At 41.5% G+C, this 26952-nt stretch overlaps 3 protein-coding genes across 4 annotated transcripts in view; 2 read left to right on the top strand and 1 right to left on the bottom strand.

The window, feature by feature from the left end:
* Window positions 1–652: 652 nt before the first annotated feature.
* LOC146574403 (amphoterin-induced protein 1-like) lies at window positions 653–5768 on the bottom strand. Its single transcript, XM_085274018.1, has 2 exons — window positions 5578–5768; window positions 653–5222 (listed from the first exon to the last, which is right to left on the bottom strand). Exon 2 carries the CDS (start codon window positions 5152–5154, stop codon window positions 3634–3636), a length of 1521 nt encoding a protein of 506 aa, XP_085130144.1. The 5' UTR covers window positions 5155–5222; window positions 5578–5768; the 3' UTR covers window positions 653–3633.
* Window positions 5769–16965: 11197 nt separating this feature from the next.
* LOC146574402 (G protein-coupled receptor 61-like) lies at window positions 16966–22104 on the top strand. 2 transcript variants are annotated; one of them, XM_085275562.1, is made up of 2 exons: window positions 16966–17042; window positions 18815–22104. In XM_085275562.1, the coding sequence occupies exon 2, from the start codon at window positions 19030–19032 to the stop codon at window positions 20431–20433; it is 1404 nt and encodes a 467-aa protein (XP_085131688.1). In that variant the 5' UTR covers window positions 16966–17042; window positions 18815–19029; the 3' UTR covers window positions 20434–22104. The 2 variants fall into 2 exon arrangements, with proteins under 2 accessions (XP_085131688.1, XP_085131687.1); XM_085275561.1 differs by lacking the exon at window positions 16966–17042 and adding an exon at window positions 17146–17416.
* Window positions 22105–25135: 3031 nt separating this feature from the next.
* The window catches only part of LOC146574401 (AMP deaminase 2-like), a 34340-nt gene continuing 32523 nt past the window's right edge, over window positions 25136–26952 (top strand). The window contains exons 1-2 of the mRNA XM_085274013.1: window positions 25136–25224; window positions 25525–25571. Of these exons, the coding sequence (XP_085130139.1) occupies window positions 25562–25571 (10 nt within the window). The 5' untranslated portion in view covers window positions 25136–25224; window positions 25525–25561. The remainder of the gene's footprint in view (window positions 25225–25524; window positions 25572–26952) is intronic.

Genomic DNA, 26952 nt, shown 5'->3' with positions numbered 1-26952 from the left:
AAAGGCTCTGGATGTTGTAGGACTGTCTTGCCTCTACGATGTTGCATGGAGATCATGGGCAGCACTTTCATGTTGGCAGACTTGGGATGTGGTTCCCATCTTTAAGGAGGAGGACCGGAGGGTGTGTTCCAACTATGGGGGATCACACTCCTCAGCCTCCCCAGGAAAGTCTATGCGAGGGTGCTGGAAAGGAGAGTCTGACAGTTAGTCGAAACTCAGCTACAGGAGGAACAATGCGGCTTTTGTCCCGGTCGCGGAAGACTGGACCAGCTCTTTACCCTCTCTAGGATAATTGAGAGTGCATTGCTCAACCAGTCTACATGTGTTTTGTGGACTTGGAGAAGGAATTTCCCTCTGAGTTTAATATTTTAAATTATTAATAAGTAATAATTTTGTTGCTGTGTTGCCCCTTATTCTAGTGTGCATACCTTTAAGGATTCAGTTACCTGCTACTTAGCTTTGCAGAACAGCACAACTGGTCGGATTGTGTCCAAACATGTTAAAATCTGCCTTTAAAGCATCTTTAACACAAACAAAAACTGCAGAGCAAAAATGAAAGGTGCCTTTGCACTAGGACATTACAACAGTTCAAGTCTTTATTTTTTATGCATGTTAAAGAAGTTGCAAAGTCACAATTAATAAGTTAGCCGGATTCTCTAAGCCTGGGACAGAGCCACGCCAGTGATTTTACCTTGTTTCTGTATTTCCACTGTTTGTGTGAAGCTGAGCTAACAAGCTGTTGGCTGCACATGACAGTGAAAGTTCTGCAGTTGCACATATGTCACAGGACATACTGCACACGTCTCTTTTTACATCATGTTTATTTTTGTTGTTTGTGAACTACATGAGGAGTACAGCAATAAACAAGATGCACAGAGCAAACAATGAAATGCAATAAGTCGTTATTCAGGATTGCATATATTAAAATACAGCAGGTGAACTCAGCACACTGACAATATACTGACTGTAAACACTGAACATGTAGGTAATGATTTGTCACACGTAGCTCCGTCTTTGGTTATTATAATGTCCAACATGATGACATAGTACATATGTGCCTCCTCTGACAGACTGAAAAGTTCCTCCGGTTGTGTTGCTACATTATAATATTTAACAGACATGCTAGATTCTGACGATGTCATGAGCTTAAACTCCCACAGACACATTTATCGTGATTACACCGAGGTTATATTGAAAAAGCACCATGAGAAGTGCATAAACATCACTGTACCTTCAACATTAACATACATACCCTTTATAACGCAACTTTGACTATCCAGAGATTGTGTAGCAATTACGATGCTCTACTGCTAACATTGTGACCTGAAATGAACAGCCTGAATGTATTATTATTGTTTTTTTATTATTATAAGTTGCATTTATTTGAGTCATCTTTTGGTCTTCATTGATTTTCATCCACACCCCTTTCTGCACAGTGTAACACAGCTTTTGTGGTTGCACCAGCCAGGGTAAAATATGAGCTTCTAGTCCTTTTAAGAGGATTCTGTTGGACATCTGTTTGAAAAACTGCTACATCTACATTTATATTTCAGCTGTCAGCCAGCCACAGGGGCCCGAGTGTTGGCTGCAGCTGCTATTTCTGACAGTGTTTATGAGAATTCTGGCTTGTGGCTGGCATCGGCTGATTTGCTTAGGGTTGGGCACTAATGCCCAGAAGCATTCAGTGGATGGTACTCGCTCTCAGGCTCTTCCAGGCTGCTATTTACTCTTCAGTATGGAAGTATGTGTGTTCATGTTGCCATTCTGAAACCTGACACTGAACACGATATTTTGTCGCAGTGTGATAACAAAATATGCAAATAAACTTGCTCAACTGGAAACTTATTGTTATGTTTGTTAGCATTATCAATCAGTTTCAGGTTTTCCATCTAGAGCAGCTTCCATACGTTTCTAAGATTCATCCATCCAAACTCACAAAACAATACTATTTATACTATTTTCTTTTACTCGAATTATTCTGTAATCTTTGGTAATTTAATTTGAACCCAACCTCTAAAATCGAGCAGTTTGACTGTAATGTTTACATCTAATAACTCGCTCATATAGAACATAATAAAATGGTGGCATTTATTTGTAGCTAAATTCAGCTGGCTGATTTTGTTTTTGTCGTCTGGAATATGTGTTTAACTTTAGCTTATTGCAATGAATTCTTTATGAACCAGGAACCAGGATTTGTTTTTTCTGCATAATCCACAGATAACAGTAACTATACCTGAAGCTTAGTCGGTGGAATAGTTTCTTTTTAAATGAGACTGTATTCATGCTATTGGCATGCTATTTGCTAATCAATCAGACAATGACATCAAGAGTTCATCAATATTTACTGCAGATTACTGACGCTCAACAACAGCACTGTTTACTGGAAATGTATGCATACTGGATGAGAATAAATTTGCCAAATAACAGTCAATAATTGTGTTTATACTGATAAAATAGCTGCTGAGTGTTTATATCCTGAGAACCAGCCTATTCATTTATGTCTTCTCTAATGGATGTTTGTTTTTGGTTGATATCGTTTGACTTATTTGAGCTATGCTAATAAGCCCTGGTGTACTAAATAGAGGACATCCTGGTCTATCCATCTATATCTTATGTGTTTGGGTGGCCTCTTTTAGCCCCAAAGAGGGTGGAAATTACAAAAAAAGTTCAGTGGGAAGATTCATTTTTCCCCGGTTCTCAGGAGGATATGAAGAGCTAGTCTGGTTCATTTTAAAGATTTCTTTTTAAGTAGTGCCTTCAGACAGCAGCTGTTGTGAACTGGAGCAATATAAATAATATTTTATGAGACAAAAAGTCAACTAAATTTGTCAGAAATTAGAATTCATTTTAAATGATAATAAAAGTATACCTGCATATGATATTTAATCAGAGCTGCTTTTAAAAGCACTTCATCTTAAGGCCAAAATCACTGCAAAAAACACATATTGCTGTTTAAACATTAAATCGCACTTGCATCTAAAAAGAAATTTAACTGAAAAAGTTGCATAAGTGTAATTATTAACAGCACTGTTTTCTGTGAAGTTTAGGAATGTTACATATAGCAGAAATATTGCATAATAATAGTAACAGAGTGAGTTCTGCAAGCTTTGCATAAAAATTAGCCTCCCTTTCTACGTTATTCAACAAATTCAGAACTTCTCACCTTTGCAGCACCTTCATCCCAATTGCAAGAAAGGCCATATCTTTAACATGCAGGCTACTGGCTACTCTGAGGTGACCTTCTCTCAGTAATGCCTTTAAGTAGTCTACTAAGCGCTGCTTGGTGGTTAATGTCTACATGGTAAGCATTTTTAAGAACGCAAACAATATTTAAAGTTCATATATTCTCATTTTTAGGGAACACGTGTTGCATTTATGAAAAAAAAACCCAGTTCTCTACCAGAAATATAGCGCTCTGTGCCTTCACAGAGGAGTCATTTGAATTGTTAAGACGCATCACAAATGGAAAGGCCTAAAAGTGATTTAATCAAAAGATTAAAATCAATTTGAATCTTATGTTACTGGATCGGCACCACCGTCTCGAGTCAACTAAAGCTTTGTTTGGAAGATGCTCACTTTTGATATTTTGCTCACATTCTTAGAATACAAAGAAGCAGCGGCATCGCTCTTATTTCATATGACCATAGGAGAATTGGAGCACACCGAGCTGACATCAGACCTTGTTCTGCCCCTGTTGGCCCCCTGCCACTCCTCATCTTCCTCACTTATTGGATTCAGCCTCCCATTCTGCTCCAGCTGTTCTTTAGGTTCCAGGAAGGCCGTGTGTCTGTAGAGGAAACCTCCATCTCCCACCCTCTCTTGCCATCTCTCCTCGTGTGCCTGGGAGAGACTGACAGTTGAAGAGTGGAGGCTGTCTTTGCCGTCATTTTTCTCCATGTTCTGACCTGGACAACAAGCGCAGCGACACGGTGTGAAAAAGAGGTAGATGAGAATCATGACGAGACTGATCAGACACGCTACAAGGGTGGTGTAGGCTGTTTTTAGATTCTCCAGTCCTTTGCTCATGGTGGTATTAAACACCACTACAGTTACATACAGCGTCTCATTGAATGAATCACTTGTGGCATAGCAGGTGTAGACCCCTGAGTCTTCTACCTTTAGGGGCCCAATCCTAAGGCTGCTTTCGTTACGGATGAAAGTGGTTTCGTTTTGAGACACTGTCAGGTTTCCTGGCAGCACCCATCTCTTCACCATGTTCTTCTGTCTGGTGTCACAGTCTAACACCAAAGATTGCTCCAGATAGCCTTCTTTTTTAAAACCTTTGACCTCACTGCAGTTCAGATACTGTCTGGTCAGATCTAGTATGGCCATTTTTTCCTTCGGCTGGCCTGATGTCACACATGTGTGGTTGCTCCTGAAGTCAGTGGAAGGGCTGAGCTCCCTGAGTTCCCAGTGTGCCATCAGTTCATACAGCTCACAGCTGCAGGTTAGAGGGTTGTTGTGGAAGTACAGACCGTTTTTAATCCAGGCAGGCAGAGCCTGAAGCTCATCCAGGGGCAGAGCTTTAATTCGGTTGGAGGAAACATCCAGCAGTCTAAGGCTTTTCAGCCTGCCTCGGCCCTTTAACAGCTCTACGAGGATGCGTGTGATCTGGTTGTGGCTCAGATAGAGCCTCTGCAACTCGATGAGGCCAGAGAAGGCAGAGCGATCTATCTGAGAGATGTGGTTTTTATAAAGCAGCAGGACCTCCAGATTCTCCAGCGGCTCAAAAATGTATTCGTCCAGCAGGCGGAGGCTGTTAAAGGAAAGGTCCAGGTAGCGAAGCTTTCTCACATTCACAAATGCCTCAGTGGAGAGAAAGGTGAGGTTGTTATTACTGAGCAGCAGGCTTTGCAGCTGGTCGAGTCTGATGCCGGTCCAATCAGCTTGGAGCTTGGTGATAAAGTTGAAGCTGAGGTCCAGCACAGCTGCATACGATGGAAGAGCGTTGGGAACATTTGTTAGATTCTGCTTGGAGCAGCTGATGATGGTGCTGGCACACAAACAAGTCTTCTGACAAACCAGGGGGCTTCCAGTTAGCTGCCCACTGGCTCTCACTGCTGGTAACAGCAAAGTCAAGTGCAGAATAAAGCAGCTCCTTCGTTTTAACACTGCAACAGCAGCAGGCCAAAAAAAGCCGATGGAGCCCACCATGGCGCCAGCACTACGCACTGCAGGGACTCTGGATGTTCTCTTAGTTTTCACAGTGGAAAATCATGGATCTGTAATCACACATTGGGCCACGTGATCAATAAATCAGCTGTCAGGACATAATATGACATGATAATGATGCAGAGTCTCATGCCATTAAAGCAAACCCGCGCTCTAATGCAGAGAGGCGTGGTGCATTTGCGCAGCTGGATCATTAAAAAGTTGAATGTCGGCAAAAATGTTATCAGTGTCATATCGTGTCGTAGCATAGAATAAATAACAAACTATGGCGATTAATCAATGTGTCAAATTATTCAAAATAAACAGAATAGTCTAAAAGTTAAGTGTGTGTGTTAGTCGTTTCCCTGATATCAGTTATCAAAGCATTTACATTTGTCCCAGCGGGCGGACGCGATTCTGCGTTACCTTTTTTTCTCCCGTTTTTTAAAGAGAAAGAAGTCCTAAGCAGTCCAGTCGCGGAGATGATTAGGACAGATGCATCTTCTTCATCTTCATCATCTTTATCGTCGGCGACCCGCGAGCTCACAGACATCCACCTTAACACGCTGAGCTACGGGCGAACGCACTCTGCTGTCCGGCTCCAAATGACCGGAAGAGGCTGTGTGCAAGCCTCGCTGGTGAGGAAAGGAAATGCAACTATATCCGAGAGCTGATCTGATGTGAGGGGTGCAAACAGCAGAGGTGGGTGTGTGCCACATTTCCTCTCCTGCTCTCTGTCTCTCTGTCTCTTATGGCCAGTCTCTGATTCAAAAGACAAAAAACAAGCACCCAACATGAAAGCAGTGAGATGACAGCTCGGCTACACAAGCTTCAACATTTCATCATCTTTATCGAAGCTGATTTTTATTCTGCTTCCAATGAGCCAACATTTCTGATATTAAAACAGTGGTTCTCCAGGTTATCTGGAGGTCTTCCAAAGTTTGTCTTTGGACACATTTTTAGTGGAATGTTTTAGTTTGTTTGTTAACAGGCAAAAAACATAAATAGGTACGTTTTTTCCTTCACTTTTACCTAACCTGACTTGATGGCTCATTCAGTGCTACCATGCCTTTAATAATGAATCTCTTTCCCCAAAGTTGTCCTAACATCCTGGTGAAGGACGAGGTACCTGTGTGGATGAACTGCTGCAGCTCTGGACATGATGTGCGTACAGTAACATAGGAATCAATACGGGAAGTTCAGAGTACAGCACAACATATGGACTTACAGTAAACACCAGGCAGGCACAGACACATTAAGCACAATCAGTCAAATAAAGCAGGAAAATTAAGAGGCACATAAAGTTTCTTAAGATGGATTGCTTGAAGAAGTTTTATTGTACTGCAACATCCATGCAAAGGACAAACCAGTCCTGAAAACTGGTCTCTTATTTGATGAGGTCACACCTCATTTACAGTCATTTTCAAGGCTGTGATCTCACAGGTAGACCTCAGGTGTAACTCAAAACAAAGACAATATTTATCTCTGTGGTTTTTGTATTACTTGTGCCAGCTGACTGGGATAGCTTAAAGGGGACTGTGCCATCAGTGATGCTATTAACTAAACTTGTGGTTTCCACCTCATGACAGGTCAATATGTCTGTTGTGGAAAAGGTCTGCATGCCACTTTATAGTAGTGTGTAAATACTCATCACTAGGAGAGTGTATAACATCGCCTGTGTATCTAGTGCCCAACAAAGTTTATTTCACTGTTCAACAGACCTCTGTGAGCCACAGTGAGTGATGTGGTGCTTTTCTCTGCAGGGGAAATGGGCTCTATGGTGTATTTCATACACAGTCCTGATGCTGTAAATACTGACTGCAGCGCCAGATATGTGTTTATATGTAAATGATCTCCAGCAAGTACTGTTATTTGAAGAATAAACCACTGTGCCTGGTTTTAAGTGGTGGCGTAACCTTAACTGAGTGTGAGTGTGCATCAGAAGTTAGTGAGGGTATAAACTCTCACTGCCCACCAGTGTTGGGACTAACGCGTTATTAAGTAACGTTACTTAATAACGCGTTACAGTAACTACGTTATTATTGTGGTAACGAGCACGGTAACTAGGTATTATGCCAAAATTAGGAACGCGTTAATCGTTACTGGGATTTAGATAGGGTCGTTATTCGTTACTTCGTGTGGTGAATCCACAGATTCAGTAACATTAGCAAGTGGTGGAGGCCAGGAGGTGGATGAGGGAAAGGGGAGGCAGGAGCAGAGACCCGAAGCGGCCGCCGGTCCGAGTGTCAGGTGGACTGAACTTCAGGTAAGAAGTTATGACCTGCAGTCTATCTGGGTCAGATCTAAACCAAGTTTAGGTGGAGTTTATTTTCGTTTTGCTGACTTTTTCGTACTGGGTACTCGCTAGCATGACTGAGTTTCTAATTGCCAACCATCCTGTAAAAAACAGAATCGTCTCGTATTCAGAGAAAATATTGTGCGTTTCGTGTTGAGCTGAAAAGGAACAGTTTGTCCCGGACTTCAGCTACAATGGAAAAGACACAAAGCTGGAGGTATTCTGTGTCTTTGCTGCACAGCTGCCTCTTCTCCTCTCATTCGCTCTTCCTCCCTCTCCTGTTGCTACTTTAATCATGAAACTGATCAATGATCAGCTGATTGGCTTTTCTCTCTTGTTTGTTTATCGCCCACTTGGCGCCAGAAAGAAGAAAACAGCGGTTGTCGTGCTAAACAACAGCAGCACGTTTAAGCTTGATCAGCTGTTGTTAGAATTTATTTAATATTAATTTCTACTATCAGCTGATGTTTGCTGGAGCCACAGCTGTAAAGCTGCTGGTCATGATGTCGGTTTGGTTATCTGGTGAGAGGGAAACATGAAGATGAAACCAGGAGATGTCCTTACTGAATCATCAGAGCTGTGATGGAGAAACAGGTTTACCTTTTAGGTGACATGAATGAGTTGAAGGGAAGTTATGAACCGTTTCTGAGAGACAAATAACACCAGGATCCTTTTTTAGGCAGCTGACAGCTGGTAACTGTGCAGGGGCGGGTCTAGCAAAGTGTTGCCAGGGGGCAGGTAGGGCATTAACAGGGAGAGGGGGGCACAAAGAAATACTTTCTTATTCTCATTTAAAATGTCTAGCTTTTAAAAAATAATTATCTGAATCTTACAATAAACGATTGATAGATTGATGCATATATACCATCAAAACAGTGTACATCACTGTCACAACAGTGTTTATTTTCATTCAAAGTCTTTATGATTTTTGCTATAATGGTGGGCCGGTCTCTAGTCAAAACGCCCAGGCCGATTTTTTTGTCCCAGTCCAGCTCTGTATGCAGCTCATCTGCAGTCTGGTGTTGCCTACATCTTCTTATTCAGAAGCAGAATTTCCGAGTTCTGAGTACAATCGAAAGCACCACGACTGCAGTTTTTGTGTTGGATGTAAAAAGCGCACATGACGTTGTGACGTAGGCTAGAATCATGGCGGCGGTCAACAACGGTCCAGGCGTGGGATTTCTCTCGTGGAAATGTGCACATTATTTTTTCCTTTCTATTGGTAGGTGGCACAGTGCACTTGTGGCAAGTAAGCAAGCTAGAAGACTGGCAAAGTTATGGAAGAAACACATTAACAAGAGAATTCTGAGTAAAACCAAAGTTACTTTCCCTAGTAACTAGTTACTTTGAAAGTAACGAGTAACTTGAAGTAACTGAGTTACTTTTGATAGAAGTAACTATTAATGTAACTAAGTTACTAATTTAAAGTAACTTACCCAACACTGCTGCCCACACAGCTTACTTAGACTACCCTGGGAAAAACCCAGAACCTACTCTAATGGTCATCAAACCACATCTTTATTGATATATGCTGACATGTTAAAACTTGTCACAAAGGGTATGTGAGGGTCACAAATATCATCTTTATTGAACAAAGAGTTAAAGTTTGACACCTCCGGTAAAAAAACTGGGTTTGGAGGTGGTCTGTTCTTTTTGTCGCAAATATTAAGAGACCAGCACTAGATTTAAATGCAATAAAAATGTTGCAAACTGACATCCTTATCCATCCACAAAGCTAGTCTTCAGAATAAACACAAATACCTCACTCTACTATAGATACTCATTCTTTCCAGTGAATGAGCCCGCTGTTTATTGTGCCCTAGCGAGTCATGTAAACTCACTTCTCCTCATCCCACCAAACTCTTCAAGCTCTTCAGCCTCATGTGAATTCTATAAGGAAGTATCAGACGGCAAGGGTGATTCAGGCCACAGCCTGGTGGAGGGTCATGAGGTTTAAGTTCTCCTGTAAATTATAACTAAAGTGCAGCTTCAGGGCAGTGGTCGCAGGTAGTATCTAAACCAGCCCACGGTGTGGAAAATAAAGGGAATGTATGTCCTTGCAAGACACGAGACATGTTTTTCAAAAGCTTGCCTGATGAATTGACACTAACATTTTGTATCCTGATGCCCAAAGGATATGTCCTACAACCTTAGACACTCTTGTCTTTTGCTCTGGTGTGTAAATATTTCTGAAATGTGTGTTTTCAAGTAAAAAAAAAAAAGAAAGAAAGGCTCTGGGTTTGAACCTGTTGCTCAGCTCTTGCTTGTTAGACAAGGTCTTCATGTTTTCCTTGTACCTATGTTTCTCTCCTGTGGTTGCTCTGACTTCTGGTTGCCTTCTCATGCTTCAGTGTTAGGTAAACTGTCCATTGGATTGAATGCACACATTGCATTGACTTCTGCCTCTCTGTTTGCCCTGTTGTGTCCAGGGTGTGTCCTGCCACTTCCACAGTCTTAGCTGGGATATATTTTAGGACAGATTTGTGCTTGTGGTGTTCTTTGTAGGATCACATGAGTCACCGATGACTATTTTCCTTATTAAGGAATCCATGGTGACAGATTTGGCTGATTTACTAAACATTTGAAGTCGTTCACAGCCTGAGAAAGAATAAAATTAAACCAGAGTAACCTGTGTCAAGTACAGGTTAGTAAGAAGAAGCAGAGGCAAATTAAAGAAAAAATCTTGAACCCTTCAGTGAATTAACTCTGTGGCTCTGTTATGCGATGGGGGACGTTATGCTGAGGTTGTTTGAGTTTGCTTGCCCCTTTAAAAAGAGGGATCACTGCACATAAATTCACTGTAAGTAGTCCTGAGCATCAGGGATCACTGAAAGGTTTGATGAGCATGGATATCATGTTAATCTGTTTAAGATTTTGTCCCATTGTGTTAGACAGCCCTCCATCATCTCTCCATCTCCATCATCAAACCACCAAATGATTGAATTTCTTTGGAAGAATGACGAATAGCCTTCCGGTGGATGCAAAGATGCATAAAAGCTTTTGCGGTTTTACTTGATGGTTACTGTTAATATGGTTTCTTTCTATCATTATTTGAGATATTACTGCTCACTGTTCAAAATGTATGCAGCCGGCAACCACTGATAATACAATGCACAATACAGTGGACATACTGCCACCATCTGGTGCAAGCAGCATGTTCAGGCCCTGCTCGAAGAAGCACATGTGCTTTCTTGTATAACTTTTCAGCTCTGCTCACCCGTTACACAAATAACTCAGCTGCTCTGCCTCTTCCAGAAAGCTCATGAAGATCTGTGTGAACAGACAAACAAATGCATTTTGTAACTAAATGGCTCATTTTGACTACTTAGGACACTCTCTGTGGCCACTTCATTAGGCACACCTGTTCAACTGCTCTTTTGGGTTTACAGAAAAGTGAAAATATCCAGTGAGCAGCAGTTCTCTGGGTAAAAATGCTCTACTACTGCATGAGGTTAGAGGAGAATAGCCACTACTTTGAGCTGACATGAACTGAACAGTAACTTAAATATCCACCCCTCAGTAATACTCAATAATACTCAGTCTACTTGAGTATTGTTGTTGACTGTGTCCACCTCTTCATGACCACAGTGTACCCATTTTCTGACGATTGCTTCCAGCAGGTTCATGCACCATGTCTCAAAGCTCAGATCATCTCAAACTGGTTTCTCAATGATGACAATGAATTCACTGTCCTCTAACAGCTTCCACAGTCATTAAATCTTAATCCAATATAGACATGTTGGGCTGTGGTTAAAAACACGAGATTTGCATCGTGGATGTGCAGCTGACAAATCGGCAGCTACTCTGTGATGCTATCAAGTCAACATGGACCAAAATCTCTGAGTGTTTCCAGCACCTTGTTGAATCTGTGCCATTAAGAATAAAGGCACTTCTGAAAGTGAGAGGGGAGTCCGACCGAATACCAGCAAAACTAATGAAGCGGCCAGCCAGTGTATACTGTCAAATTTAACCTGGAAAAAATATATTTTAGAAACTATATGCTTGTGTGTAAAAGTAGCTTTGAAAAAGTCTTGCACATTTAAAAACACACAATATTTCTACCTGAAAGTAGTGGCCTGGAAGTATAAAGTAAAAAAGTAAGCCCAACAACGTATGGCTTATAGTATATATGAAAAATACTGCTGACCACCTGTGCTCCCCCTCAGCCCCCTAGTATACACAACAAGGCATCAATTTCAAAATCCTATGTTGCTTTGTTCTCAAGTTATTGCATTTAGAAGATTTTTAGAAAACCTACTCTGACCCCGAGGCCAAGGGCACTGAGATTTGAAGTCATCCAGTAATTTTAGTAGACTCACCTATGGTAGCAATTTGAAGCTCCTACTTCGCCTCATTCTCCACTTATCACATTTATAAAAACTTAGGTGCTCACGTCGCTTGCCTGCCTGCCTGCCCGGCAGGGTGTTGACAATACCCCATCAGTAAAACTGATTGTGACCTTGCTTTCCTCTATGCAGGGCGAAGCGCTGACGCTCTTACGTCTTACATTGAGCAAACACACCCACACACACATATGTAAGTACTGATTGTGTAACAGATCAACATATCAATAAAGAAAATTATCATTGATCTGTTTTACCTGTAAAGTAGGAAATATGCACAACTGGTAAATGCACTGGCTACAAGTGTTCATGTATACAAACATGCATAGTGTTCAGAGGCCGTTTACAGCGCACAGAAAATAAATAAATAAATGTAGCTAGTAAATTTGACACCACCAGAGGCACATGTAGAATAGAATAGAATAGAATAGAATAGAATAGAATTCAACTTTATTGTCATTGCACATGCACAGGTACAGGGCAACGAAATGCAGTTTGCATCCATCCAGAAGTGCTTTAGTGATATAGATATATTACAATATATATTAGCAATAATATAGATATGTGAGTATATTACAGAAATGGGTCTATTATGGTATGTTATAATGTACACGGTATGAAGTATGTTGTGAATATTCTATAACTATAAGTATGTACAGGTTGTAGTGAGTACAAGCTATGTACAGGATATGAACAGGATATAAATATGAAAAACTATACAGAATATGAAATAAATAACTTTACAGAATCTGGGATATACAGCTATACAGAAATGGGAACTATGCAAGTTGTAAACAGTTGTAGGATTAAAAATTATCGAATGTACAGAATGATTATTTACACAGAGCTATACAGTAGTGCAGTTAAGATAAGTGAGGGTGTAGATAGTTTCTACAGAGGCTATATAAAGTGCTAGTGGTTGTGAGTGGTGGTTCAGTCCATGTTATTATTGTGTTTGAGGGTACAGTTGTCCATTGTGGGTGTGTGTATGTTCAGTCCATGAGTTTAACGTGGGTCAGATGTCAGGAGGCAGAGTTCAGGAGTCTGACAGCTGTGGGGAAGAAGCTGTTCCGGTACCTGGTGGTCTTAGTCCGGAGGCTCCTGTGGCGCCTCCCAGAGGGCAGGAGGGTGAAGAGTCCATGTGATGGGTGACTGGGGTCTTTGATGATTTTCCCAGCCCTTTTCAGACACCGCTTCCTGTAGATGTCTTTTATGGCAGGAAGTGGTGCTCCAGCGATGCGCTGGGCAGTTTTCACGACCCTCTGCAACGCCTTCCGGTCCGAGGCAGAGCAGTTCCCGTACCAGACTGTTATACAGTTGGTCAGGATGCTCTCGATGGTGCAGCGATAGAAGTTCACCAGGATGTCTGAGGACAGGTGGTTCTTCCTCAGAGTCCTCAAGAAGAAGAGGCGCTGGTGAGCCTTCTTGACCAGCTTGGAGCAGTTGGTCGTCCAGGTGAGATCCTCGGAGATGTGGACTCCCAGGAACTTGAAGCTGCTCACACGCTCCACAGCCGTCCCCTTAATGTGGATGGGTGGATGTGGGTCAGCATTCCTCCTGTAGTCCACGATGAGCTCCTTGGTCTTCTCGGTGTTAAGCAGCAGGTTGTTTCTGTCGCACCACTCAGCCAGACGATCCACCTCCTCCCTGTAGGCGGCCTCATCGTTGTCACTGATGAGGCCAATCACCGTGGTGTCATCTGCAAACTTAATGATGGTGTTGGAACCATCAGCAGGTCTGCAGTCGTGGGTGAAGAGGGAGTAGAGGAAAGGGCTCATCACACAGCCTTGTGGTACACCGGTGTTCATTGTGATGGTAGATGAGCAGCGGTTATCCAGCCGGACATGTTGGGGGCGGTTGGTCAGGAAGTCCAGTAACCATTTGCAGATGAGGGAACTGATACCCAGGTCTGTCAGTTTCCTGATGAGTTGTGAGGGGTGGATTGTATTGAATGCTGAACTGAAGTCTATAAACAGCATTCTGGCGTAGGTGTTGTTGTTGTCCAGGTGTGAGAGGACAGAGTGCATTGCGATGGAGACTGCATCCTCTGTGCTCCTGTTCCGGCGGTATGCGAATTGGTGGGGGTCCAGGGTGGGGGGGAGACAGGATTTGAAGTGTGCTAGGACCAGTCGCTCTAAGCACTTAGTGATGATGGGGGTGAGTGCTACTGGGCGGTAATCATTGAGGCAAGATGGGTTGGAGTTTTTGGGTATCGGGACGATGGAGGTGGATTTGAAGCAGGCTGGTACCACAGCGTGGGCCAAGGACAGATTGAATATGTCTGTGAGCACTCCTGCAAGCTCCCCAGAACACGCTCTGAGAACACGCCCGGGGATGCCATCAGGGCCTGCAGCCTTGTGGACATTGATCCTGCTCAGCACCGCTCCTACATCGGTGGGGGAGAGAGTCATAGGTTGGTGGTCTGGCGTCATGTAGGTGTTTATGCTAAACTTTCTGATTACAGTATAGTAATAAAAGAGAGAGCTACATCTTCAACATATTAAAAAAAAAAACAACCCAAAAAACATACTGCACATGGCAAAATAAGTCAATCTGTGTCTCTGCATTATAGCAGCTCCAGAACCTGCCTGGTAGTAATTCAATATTTACTAAATTTAGTGGAAATGTTTGCTGTTTAGCTCCCAGGGGGTGTAGAAAAAAAATCCCTGCATCCTAATATGTTTGACTGTCTGCTCTGATATAAACCTTCCTCCCCAAGAGTCTCCAAGGCAACATTCAGTCAGCACTTAAGTCTTTTTCTGCAACACTCCAACACATTTTGACTTCTACAAGCCATCTGAAAATGTGACATGACAGACGCTTGTTAGACATTTGTAAAGACTCTGTATCCTTCGCTCAGGTATTGTGCAGCTCGCCTCAACAGTCGTTTTGTTCTCTTGCTTTGATGTTATCAACACGGTGCAGGTTAATGTTTGCCCGTGCCTTGGTGCACCCCTACAAAAAGTGCGTTTGGATTTGAGCTGATTGTTTGTGTAGGCAGCGGTAATTATGCTTTGGTAAATGTAATGGAAGGATTTTTTTTTTTCAATTTCTGAGTGCTGCTGTTATTTGCGCATTCATATCTATCAGTGGTTATTATTGGCAGTAGGGGCTCTCTGGGGTCATTGCAAGCGTCCTTTGCTATTTCTGAGTGCGAATGTGGAGTCTATTTTTCAAGGTTGCCATGGAAACCATTGTATTTGTGGTGGCAGTGATTGGTGCTGCCGGCCAAGCAAGACTCTGCTATTTTTGTCGTGAGTCAACACATGATATGCACGCTCTCTCTCTCTCTCTCTCTCTCTCTCACACACACACACAGACACACACACTCAGGTGAACATGCCTGAATACAGATTCAAGCAGACAGTTTCACTCGCACAGTGCACACATCCACACCGCATACCTGCAATGTGGATTCACTCATGTGTAGTGTTTGAGAAGTGCTGTGCGTTACACAAGCATGTGTACATTTCGCATCCTTCCTCAGCGCTACCAGGCATCTTGATACATCTTCGCCATGACAACAGTAGTAAATGCTGTCTATTAAATCCCTCCACCAAAAACTGGTCATGTTTCCTTATGTTCTGTATGTTCTGCTTGTTCTTGTTTTTCAAGCATTGGCTGAAAGAAGCTGATGATGATGGTGGCGATTAACGTATAATCACTCAGTTATGTAACATACAGAAAATGATGCTACTGTGATTTATCATGTTTGCATTTGAGTTGTGAGGCCAAAGGACAAAAAATAGCTTTTTTTTTTTTTTTTACACATCCTGGCACAGTGATGAGCACGGAGCTGTAAATGATGCCAAACTTCTTACCGTAGCCACCTGTATGGGAATCTGTCAGCAGCGGTTTCTTGGTGAAATGGAGAATTCCTCAGGCCACAGGTCCAACATATTTAAAATCTGCAAATTTGTAATGCTGTAAAAACACAATAACTCAATTCACAAATCTTCAAAAAAAAAAAAAAAGGTGCTTTGGTTAGAAATGTATCAAACAACTGCAGTGACAGATGGTGTAGCAATAAATACTATTTGCTCTTTTTTAAGTGGGTGACACCACTCCACTCTCAGCATCTTCTACTTGCCATAGTGCAATAAATACACTGATATGGAGGATGGGAGCAATAAACTAGAAAACCTCAATTCTCACAGCAACTAAAGCAGTGGCGTTATCATAATAGAGCTATTAGTGAACAACTAGTTTAATCTAAAAATGCATGAGAGGTGCTGCAAATTAAAACATGCTTTTTAATGGTCAAAGAAGACATAATTTCCATGAAATGCAAATGTTATGTGTGTAATTATGGGAAACCTTACAAATGCAAATGAAAAACACCCCAGAACTCAGCAGCTTTATGCCCACTCATTCAGTAGAGTAGCCTTATCCATAATAGCCCAGATTTCATTGTCCTCAGCAGACAGAGCAGTGAGGATGGACTCCATGTGAAAAAGATCACCGTGGCAACAGGAGTCCCAGTTTGAGAAGCTGGGATGGATGGAGGCTGAGGCCTGGCCTAATCAATCCTTCAATGTCTCAGCAAATCTTAGACTGGAAGGCGCTTTAATCTGTAGAATAACAAACTGAAACACTACAGGCTGACAACAGTAAATCAACTGGAAGAGGAAGGAGAAATAGGGGGCGGGATATGAGAGGGAGGAGCATGAGCAAAGATTTATGAACCTTAACAGGTTATTTGAGAATCGTATTTTCCAAGGTAGGAGTTTGGAAACACACAAACAATATTTTTGGTATGCTAGTGGTAGGTGACAGTAGGTTTCCTGTCAGGAAAGGTGACATGTTTTCCCCCTTCTAAATCCCCAGCAGAGGGCACCTTTTAAAAATGTGAAGCTCAGCTGTGCTTCATCTGGAGCAGTCAGGGTGTAGCAAAGTAACCATCATGTCACACAGCAAGCAAAAATTGCACATCAGCAGTGAATGGATTTTGCTCTGTACATTATTTAGGGAACATGTACAGTTAGCAAAGCGGCTTTCTGACTGTTGCTGCAGTAAATTTAACATAGGAAGTTGAGCTACCCTTTAAATAAAGCTAATATTTAAGCTCCCTGTGTGGTTGAATGTGAAGTCAGAGGACTGCCAAAGTGACTGCTGTTATCCTTTGAAGACCATCTTTACCAACTTTGTGACAACCCGGCTGAGACACACTAAAGCACTCGTTATTTAAAAGAAATTTATAACGCTGCTGCAGTGGCATTCCTTCATTTTTGAAGACTCAGATTGAGATGACGGTAAGGACATTAGGACCCTGTGGAGACAGCAGCTCTGGTCCTGTTTCTCACTGCCTCCTGCTCCATCTCTGCAATGTGTGTGAGTGGAGGGGGAAGGCAGAGAGTGAGCTGGTGTCTTTGCAAGCATTTACATCAGCATCGTTTCAGAGAAATCTCTGCTGCCACAGCTGTTGTCAGCTAGGGAGAAGGATGCACTAGGCAGATCAAGGGATGGAGAAAGAAACAGGCTGTTACAGTGGGAAGTACCTCAGCAGCATTTTTTAAGGTACAGTGATTGATTTCCACTGTGTACCTCAGCAGTAGGAGCTAAACCAGGATTCCATCCTCAAACCCCAAAGCAGCAGACAGCTGCATCAGGAAATACTCTGATTCAGGTATATTATGCTCTCTGCCTTTTTCTTTCTGTGTCTTCCCATCACACTCCCCGATCCTCACCACATTCTCCTCGCTTGTTCTCTCACGCCTCCTGTAATCTGCTCGTTGTGTAGCGCTGACTGCAACAAATTCATTTAAGCTACATTCTGATATACAGAATAAGAGCCTTGCTTATTATTAAAATGGGTGTAATGCATTAATAATTAAAACATAAACGAGCAGGTGGAAGGGAAAGGAATGGCCAAACCAGGCAGGAGGGTTAAAGTGAATTGACTGTACCCTTATGTGTGGTATACAGACGTTGCTCAGTGTGGGCAGTCATTCATAGGCGATGAGAGAGGTTAGAGCTCAGTATTTACTTGAACGTGGATTACTGTGACTGTAAACGTCACATCTGTGGCAGACAGAATTCATATCAGCAGGCAGCATGGTTTCCTTTATATGGCAACAGCCAACCATAGCTCTCTGTCTCTGTGCACAGGTAACATGCTAACAGCCTGCTCAACCTGTGAACATCCTTAGAATTTCTATTTGGAACATTAAATTAACTCATTCTAAATGATCAGGGCTTCCTCAGTGGAAGACATCACCCTCTGTACAATCACAGACCTACATACAGGCCTCTCAGAGTCTGTGGCTAGGTTTTGGTTTTTTTGGGCTAGAAAAGGTAGTCATAAATATGCAGGTTAACCACAAAATATGCATATATCTTTGAGGCAAGCGAGTGCTCTCATGGCAGTTGTAGATGTGATGGAAAAGGCCTATTAACTAGTCAGTGATAGTACTGGTTTTGGTGAATTAGCTCATGTACAGACAGGATGTGTGCTTGAAAAGTATTTATACCTTCCTGCTGTTGCTGCCCGGGAAGAATAAGTCTGGATTTATCGTTGACCTTCTTTGCTGTAATATATTCTTAAAAATTAAACTGCTCTCCAATTTTTTCCCTTAGAGTTATTCTGATAATAAATACGCATTTTTTTCAGTATTATTATTTGGTTTTAGACGTGGCCTAACTCTACTGCATGATGACTTCTCATTTTTCATTCTTTTTACTTACTCAGTTCCTGCAGCATGTTGCTAAAAAAGGTGTCAAATGTCCATGCCTTGAATAATGAATATCTAATAGAGTTAATTGGTTTGAGGGGTGGCTTTGAATTACCTTATCAGCAAGATCGCTTTAACAGAGATTTCAGAAGCTAAGGAGGATTTTTATAAAACTTCATCTAAGTGAATTAATTTTGATGGTAGCTGGGGCAAAAAGGGAAACTCACCATGGAAGGATGAGTTCATATAACTGATATTTGCAAATTAGAGGTCTCTCATGACACAGTACACACACAGGCAAACATCCACTCACAGATATTTACCCTCTCTTCTTCTTCTTCTTCTTATTGTAGGGTGGGTCTGTGACTGATGAAAGACAAGAAGGCTTTTTAATGGAAAGGATTCAAAACATCTAAACTTCCTGACATCACAGCAACATCTTCTGGACTACGGGGCAGCTTTTTACCTCATTTTCAAGTCACTGTTTTCTGGCCACATTTCCCTTTCTTTGAAGGATGGGTGATGGGCCTGTGACTGACTCTGCCCGCCTGCCTCGTCCCACCCTTCAATGGAGCCAATGTGGAACTCCTCCCACACACCTCCACAGCCCACATCCAACATGTCTGCCTCCTCTCTGCCTGAAGGCTGGGCTCTGTCCCAGTCGCTAGCCCTACTGGCGATGCTGCTCATGGATCTGTTGGCTGTGGTGGGTAATGTCGCTGTCATGGCGGTCATTGCCAAGGCCCCGCAGCTCCACAAGTTTGCCTTTGTCTTCCACCTGTGCGTGGTGGACCTTCTGGCAGCCCTGGTGCTGATGCCCCTTGGCATGCTCTCGAGCCGCGCCTTCTTCGGGGAGGCCCTGTGCAGGAGCTACCTCTTTCTCAGTGTGTGCCTAGTCAGTGCTGCCATCCTCTCTATCTCTGTCATCAATGTGGAGCGTTATTACTACATCATACATCCGATGCGTTATGAAGTGAAGATGACCATTGGCCTGGTAGCTTCGGTGCTTGTAGGGATATGGGTAAAAGCTCTGGCCATGTCTGCTCTGCCACTGCTCGCTTGGTTCCTGCAGGGTGGAAAAACTCCTCTTTTGGAGAGTAGCGGGGTTGAGGGAGGGGGTGGCGGTGCCGTGCCACCTCCCCCGGCTCAGGGTCACAGGCGCTGCTCACTGCACTGGACAGGGGGAGGGTCAAACCGTTTGGCCTTCATGGTCCTCTTCACTCTGGTGTATTTTCTGTGCCCACTGCTGGTGATTCTCGTTGTCTACTGCAACATGTTTAAAGTGGCCCGGGTGGCTGCCATGCACCACGGCCCACTGCCCACGTGGATGGACACACCTCGCCGCCAGCGGTCAGAGTCACTCAGCAGCCGTTCTACAATGGTTACGAGCTCCGGGACAGGTACTGGAACTGGCAGAGGAACTCCACAACGCCCTTTTGGAGGAGGGAAGGCTGCAGCAGTGTTGGCAGCAGTGGGTGGGCAATTCCTTTGTTGCTGGCTGCCCTACTTTACTTTCCACCTGTATTCAGCACTGGCTGCCAGCCCTCCAGCCACACTGGCCTCTCTGGAGGAAGTGGTCACCTGGATTGGCTACTTCTGCTTCACCTCCAATCCCTTCTTCTACGGCTGTCTGAACAGACAGATCCGAGAGGAGCTGGGCAAGCATCTGCCTTGCCTGTTTCGTCGAGCGGGGATCGAGGTGGAGGACAGACTGCCCAGCCGTGAAGGATCCATAGAGGAAAATTTCCTTCAGTTTCTTCAGGGCACCGGCTGCAACTTGGATCCTCAAAACTCTCACAGCACTTCCAGTCCTAAGGGTGAGGCCTGCTGCCCTGTGGCTCAGTCACAGCCAGCCGAGCCGGCACATGCCATACCCATTGATTTCCGTATCCCAGGACAAATTGCAGAGGAGACTTCAGAGTTTATTGAGATTGAACAGGCGAAAAACAACCATATATATACAGACAGCTGACTTTTCAATGTCTCTATATTTTGAAAAATACGTTCAAAGAAACACAGTCTTTCAGGAAAACACGTGTCTCTATTTTTTTCTTGAAAGCTGTCCACCAGGTAGCTAAATTCATTTTAAAGACTAATAATTGTATCTTTGGATCACTGCACTTTGCCTCATCAGTTTTCATCCTTGTTTTTGAAAACAATCATGGTTGAACAGTTAAATGCAGATGTACAAACTTTTGCTTGCGAACAGGGAAGTTACTGCTTTATTTAAAAAAAAGAAAATAAAAGGCTGTATTTTGGCCTTCGGCTCAGCCCTGTACAGTAAATGACTCACTGAATTGCTATTTATGTTGTTTAAGCTTTTTTAATAGATGAAAATAAACATTAATTTGGTGTTTGAGTCTCTGACGTTTTGGCAGTAAAATATTTTTGAGGAATTTCTTTTCATCTCAAATTAAGAAACACTTGCTTAAATACACTGGCTCCCTCTGAAATCATTACTTTAATATTATGCAGTTACATCTTGCTACCAGAAAAATTACCCTAGTATACGAATACGAAGATTAAAAAGTTTTGTTGGTTTTTTTGGTTTTTTTTACAAGACTTCAGCAAGTCATTTTAAACATTACTGCAAGAAAAGTAATGTTAAAAAACACAGCAATAAAAACATCATATTGAACAATAGTTTGGAGTTTTGTCAGTGACAATGGCAGCTTTAAGCCAATTCGATTACATTAGATGTGTACATATTGTGGCCTGACTGCTCATGGATTTGGTACAAGCTGTTTACAGACAAACTTTCCTTGGTGCTTTACGATGTAACTACGATGTTTAGGGTTACCCCCGCTTCCTGCCATGTGATGTATCTATCAATGTCTTTGGATATAAATTTAGATCTTAAAAAAATTAATAAATCAGCATTCGCTTGATGCACTGCTAAAAATTGAATGATGATTCTGTTCTCTACATTGTTTAATGTACTAAACTCTAAGTTATGTTCAGTAAAATTGTGTAAGGTTTGGTTGTGTATGTCAGTCAACACAAGCATTTTTTAAATGATGAGTTTAGGTATTTGTAAAAGAAGTGATGACAAGGAGGCCAATGTATTTTGACAAGTGCAGTAACTGCCTTCTTTGTGTTTTTCCGCTGTGAGATTTTAAGGAGAATACATGTGGATTGTTTTCTTTTTACTACCCTGATTCTCTTCAGGGTTTTGTTTTTAAGTACCTCAGTGCAGGAAACAATATTTCACTGTCTAATACGACCCCTGCACACTACTTTAATGTTGTGGGAAGAACAGAGCAGACAGAATTTGCTTGAGGTTTTTAAAAGACTTGGTTTTGCAGCTTAACTATGAGCTGAAATTGTATTTTATAGCGAACTGTTAGAGGGAGACGTGTGAAAATGACTGATTAAAATAAAGAGGCTTTCTTATGTATTGTGGAAACAGGGTTTTTAAGATATTTTTTCAGAGGGTGTTTTAGTGACAAGGCCAACTTGACACCTTCTTTTTATCACGTCTAAATATCTCAAACTGTGAATGATGTTGAATGTTTGTGTTAGGTTCTGTTTTGACTTGTTCGGAGATTGTTTTTTAAGCTGTGGTGAAGATAAAGAATGACTTCCACTGTACAATGATATGAATGTGTTAAAAAAAACACAGCTGAAGCTAAAGCGAGAGATACTGTTGTAATAAAGAGTTTCTATGTTTGTAAAATATTTTGGATGCATTCGCATAATTTAACCTACAATGTGGGGTTTCTGCCAAAATATTGGTATAAGTGCAATATACTCTTGCTGGCCACTTAATTGAGTACGGTTGTTCAATTACATGTTAACTCAAATATCTAATCAATCAATCACAGGGCAGCAACTCAGTGCATTTAGGTGTGTAGACATGATTAAGATGACCAGCTGAAGTTCAAACCGAATTTCAGAAACACACCCATTTGTAGGGTTTACAGAGAGTCCAAAAACGATCAAATATTCAGTGAGCTTCAGCTCTCTGGGTGAAAATGTTTCATTGATGTCGGAGGACAATGGTCTGACTGTTTGAAGCTGATAGGAAGGCCGCTGTAACTCAAAGAACCACATGTTACAACCAAGGTATGCAGAAGAGCATCATTGAACCGTGAAGCAGAAGACTGTATCAGTTTTCACTCCTGTCTCCTAAGAAATTGAGGGTACATTTTACTCTTGATCACTAAAATAGTAAATCAATATTTGTGGCATAGTTTTTTTTAATAATAACATTAACATTTTAGTGTTTTATATTACTGTACATGTGTGTGCCTTAATCCTTTGCATTGAAATGCAAAGAGAGATGGTGGGGGAATATAGTTCACAGTAATCTGAAGGTAAAAATCTTCAAAAATGAAAAAATTGAAATATTTTAGAGATACATGAAAAATGTGTCAATCAACCACTAAAACAATTTTTTCTGTTCATGAAAATTTAAAAAAAAAAAAGTAATAATAATAACAATAATAATGTGCTTATATATATATATATATATATATATATATATATATATATATATCCTGTTTCTATTTAATTTTTTTGCTTTGTTTCATTTGGAAGATGTGATTGCTCAACACGCCTCACACTTCTATGATGGACCTCAGTCAAACCGCCCCCAGCTTCGGCAGGCTCTGCCATCCCCATGGCAATTATTACCAAGAGACATTTTTCTAGGCTGTAGTGGGTGGTAGGAGGAGCTTATTCGATTGGGAATCCAACATGACGCCCCTATCTGTGACTTCTTAAAATATATTCTCTACACTAAACCAGATCTGACATTTGGTTTTGTTATGTTATCACAAACCATAGCACTCCTAGTGTGAATATGTCATGCTGTAAACTGGAATGGCCCTCTTAGACTTTATTTGTTATTTATGTGAAATCTTGGGTTACTTTGCCTTGTAATATATCTAGTTGTACCATAACAACAATGTTATATTCTGTTAAAGATTCACATTATATTTGTCAACATTAGTTATAATCATACACATTATGCCCTTGCTTTTGCATTAACAGAAAGATCTGGCGTGTTGTGGTCCAGGACAGACACTAAAGCAGCACAGTAAAGGGAATTAATCATCATCCTAGGTAATCGTCTGCGAGTCATTTGATCAACCCACTCAAAACGGAATCTTGCACATGTTTTAACATGATCTACTAAATTATTATAAATCTTATCTGGTGGGTAATAAAGGTCAAAGGTTTGAGACACTGAAACATTGGACTTCAGTTTTAAATGCCTTGAGTCAGCCAGCTCAGTACGTGTTCCTATTTTAAGGCTATTTGAGGTGTCAGAGAGTCTTTTTCTTTGCTTTTGCAAACAGCCTTGCTTTCTAAGCTAACATATAAGCTTAAGCAAACTTTCAGTAAAAGTTTAGGAAACTATATTTTACATTTTCACCACTGCTTTACTTTTTAAACACCGGTATTCACTGCGGTAAATAACAGTAAGCAGAATAAGTTATATTCTGCTATAAGTAGATACAAATCTGCTTTTATGTCATTTTAGAAGTATTTTACTTCTACTCAACAGCATTTCAGAGAAAAATGCTGTACTTTTTACTCCACTACATTTACTTGACTTTAGTATTTGACCTCTGTAACAGGTATGACAAATATGATCTACACATAGAAAATTATTTGCAACACACACTCACCATGTGTTTTGTTAAGTATACCTGTTCAGCTGCATATTCATGCAAATATCCCAACCAGTCTCAGCCAGTCACATGGCAGCCACTCAGTGCTCTGTGGACATAGCCAAGATGACCTGCTGAAATTCAAACTGAGCATCAGAAAGGAGAAGAAAGGTGATTTAACTGACTTGGCATGGTTGCTGGTATCAGATGCGCTGATCTGAGTATTTCAAAAACTGTTGATCTACTGGAATTTTCAAAAACACAGCCATGTGTAAGGGTTATAGAGAATGCGCCGGATAAAAAGGAAAATATCCAGTGAGTTTCGAGTTCTCTGGCTAAAAGTACTTTGTTGATATCACAGGTCAAAGAATGATGAGACTGCTTTGAGCTGACAGGACAGCAAAATTAAATCAAATAGCCACTTGTTAAAACAAAGGTATGCAGATGAGCACCTTATGCACAGCATGCTGAAGCTTGAATCAGATGTGCTATAGCAGCAGAAGACCTCACTGGGTGCCATTCCTTTTAGATAAGAACAAGACAATTAGGGTAAAATTCACATAGGCTCACGAAAACTGGACAGCAGAAATGCTGTCTGGTCTGATGGGTCTTGATTTCTGCTGCCATTTTCAGATGTTAGGATCAGCATTTGGCATAAAGAACACGAAAAGCATGGATTCGTCTCCAGACGGCTACTTCCAGTACAATGCACCGTGTCGCAAAGTTCAATTCAACTTTGGGATGTGGTGGACTGGGAGACTTACTAGCAAGGTGTACCTAATAAAATGGCCAGCGAGTGCATGCCAGGCGCTAAAAAATGTGCTCCATCTAAATAAGAAGAGGAAAGTAACACATAAAACTAACACCGATAGCGTTTAATATATGGTGACCTTTGAGATATTACCAGTAAGAAAGTCATTCTAGGATTTAATTGCTAAATATTTCAGAACTTGTTTTAAATACAGCTGCTGAAGATAAGCTACTATCAAACGTTATCTAACCAGTGTGGAAACACATTTGTTCTTCTTTCACCGGGACCTTTGAACCCTCTCCCAGCGCCTCCTTTGAACACAACACTTCATCCTACTGTGGAGGAAACTGAAGTAACAGAATAACAAAGCCACCCAAACCGAATATCACCACTGGTAAGTATTTCCTAGCTAGAATTATTTAACTAATACTTATTTCTCTCATGGGTTTGCCATTTTTAAGCTAAAACGTAGGCTATTGACACTGCAGTTATCGTGCTTGAACTAACTTTGTACATTTGATAGTGGACAGTTAAGCTAGTACGAAGCAGTCGCGTTGTTAGCTATGTGAAACTCCTCGATAACGTGTTTACAGTCGGCGCTCTTGTTAGCTACTCTGCGGATGTATACGCACACATATTTAGAGCCCGTATATACTGTAACGAGCCGTCGTTGTTGCTTTATCTTTGTGTCAAGGTATTTCCTGCCACTTCCAGCGAACGAGTCGTCAACAATGTCCGTTGGTAAGTCGGCACCCGACATAGCTGTACTCAAATATACACGAAACACGCTCTAGAAAAAGGAGTTTAGCTCTCCCTTTAAGTGTCTTATCACCAGAAACTCTGTCAGAAGCTTATTACATAGGTAAAAAAACAAAAAACAAAACGAATTTAACCTTATTGCAGTGCAATACATCACAAAACCTTGCCTCAAATAAGGGAAAAACAGTAGTTGTTTGGTATTTTTATGCGTTAAATGTACTAATAGTACTAATATTTGAAAGCTTGTACCCCTGCTTGCTTTTACGTGGCCAAGGAGGAAGCTGTGAGGTCCTATTTGTGCCAACATTATGCTCACATTCATCGTGTCTTTTCGGTTATGCTTTGGTTCACCTTTAAAGTTGTGACAAAACTATTGTTACAAACCGATTGTGTCTGTGCGTTGATCAGCTGACAGGACAAAAACAAAAATGTGGCTGTGACTTTGCTTTCGTCATCCTGTTGCACTTCCTGTCATTTGACAGTGTGGCTTTGCAGCTGGTCTTGATGCGTCTTTTGATTGTGTTGTCTTTATGTGATTTATGAGTGATGGAGTCAATTTGTGTGTGCCATTGGATGAACTTGATCAGCTTTGACGTTGTAGGTGGAGTGAACAATATAGAACTAGTTCTCAACTGACACTGGTTATCAGTTCACATTCCTGTATACCATCAGTATTTTTGTTACAGTGGTGGGTGAAAGCCACCACTCATTTGTTTCTGCTTTTCTTCCAACGAGCTAGACTTTCTTGTAACATGTTAAAAGTGCTCTTAAGCAATAGTTCTCCAAAGTTTTTTCTTTGGACACTGGCTGCTTTTTTTAACTTATTTTGAATACAGTCTGTGTATCTGATCATATTCATAGGAATGTTTTTTGCTTGTTGAGCCATTTGATAGGGAACTGAGAGACACTTAACTCAGGGGATGTCTACACATAACAGACAACTTTTTAAAGTTTTAAAGGTACTTTCCCCCCCTGGCAACCTGGCATGAAAACACATAATTAGTTCACAGTTTGACAGCCCTAAAAATTGTATTCACTGAAAACTTGGCATATGTTGGCATGATGTGCTGTGCATCCTTAAAAAACTAGACTAATGGAGGATAAGCAAAGAGACTTAAAGAGCTATTTACAGCAGATGGACACAATCTGAAAGTGTTCTTAAGATATGCTAAAAATAAAAAATCCAGCAAAGACCTGACTTGAAAGATGCATTTGACCCTGCATTTGATCCATATACTGTTTGCTGAAGCCTCATCAAAAAGGTGGCTGTCACTAAGCCATTGTTAAGAAAGGGAAACTGGGAGAAAAGACTAAGGTAATCCAGGGACCTGGCAATAGAAGAAGCAGTGCTATTAATAAAAAC

The sequence above is a fragment of the Mchenga conophoros genome, linkage group LG5, assembly GCF_057382185.1.
Source record: "Mchenga conophoros isolate Kocher_MC1m ecotype Shallow Benthic linkage group LG5, M_conophoros_male_GT1.1, whole genome shotgun sequence".
In the NCBI taxonomy this organism is placed as follows: Eukaryota; Metazoa; Chordata; class Actinopteri; order Cichliformes; family Cichlidae; genus Mchenga; species Mchenga conophoros.
This window is presented reverse-complemented; position numbering and strand designations above follow the sequence as displayed.

Bases quoted from the DNA above. Each gene is read 5' to 3' on its own strand.
- LOC146574402 (XM_085275562.1), top strand. From the start codon at position 19,030: ATGGAGCCAATGTGGAACTCCTCCCACACACCTCCACAGCCCACATCC.
- LOC146574403 (XM_085274018.1), bottom strand. From the start codon at position 5,154: ATGGTGGGCTCCATCGGCTTTTTTTGGCCTGCTGCTGTTGCAGTGTTA.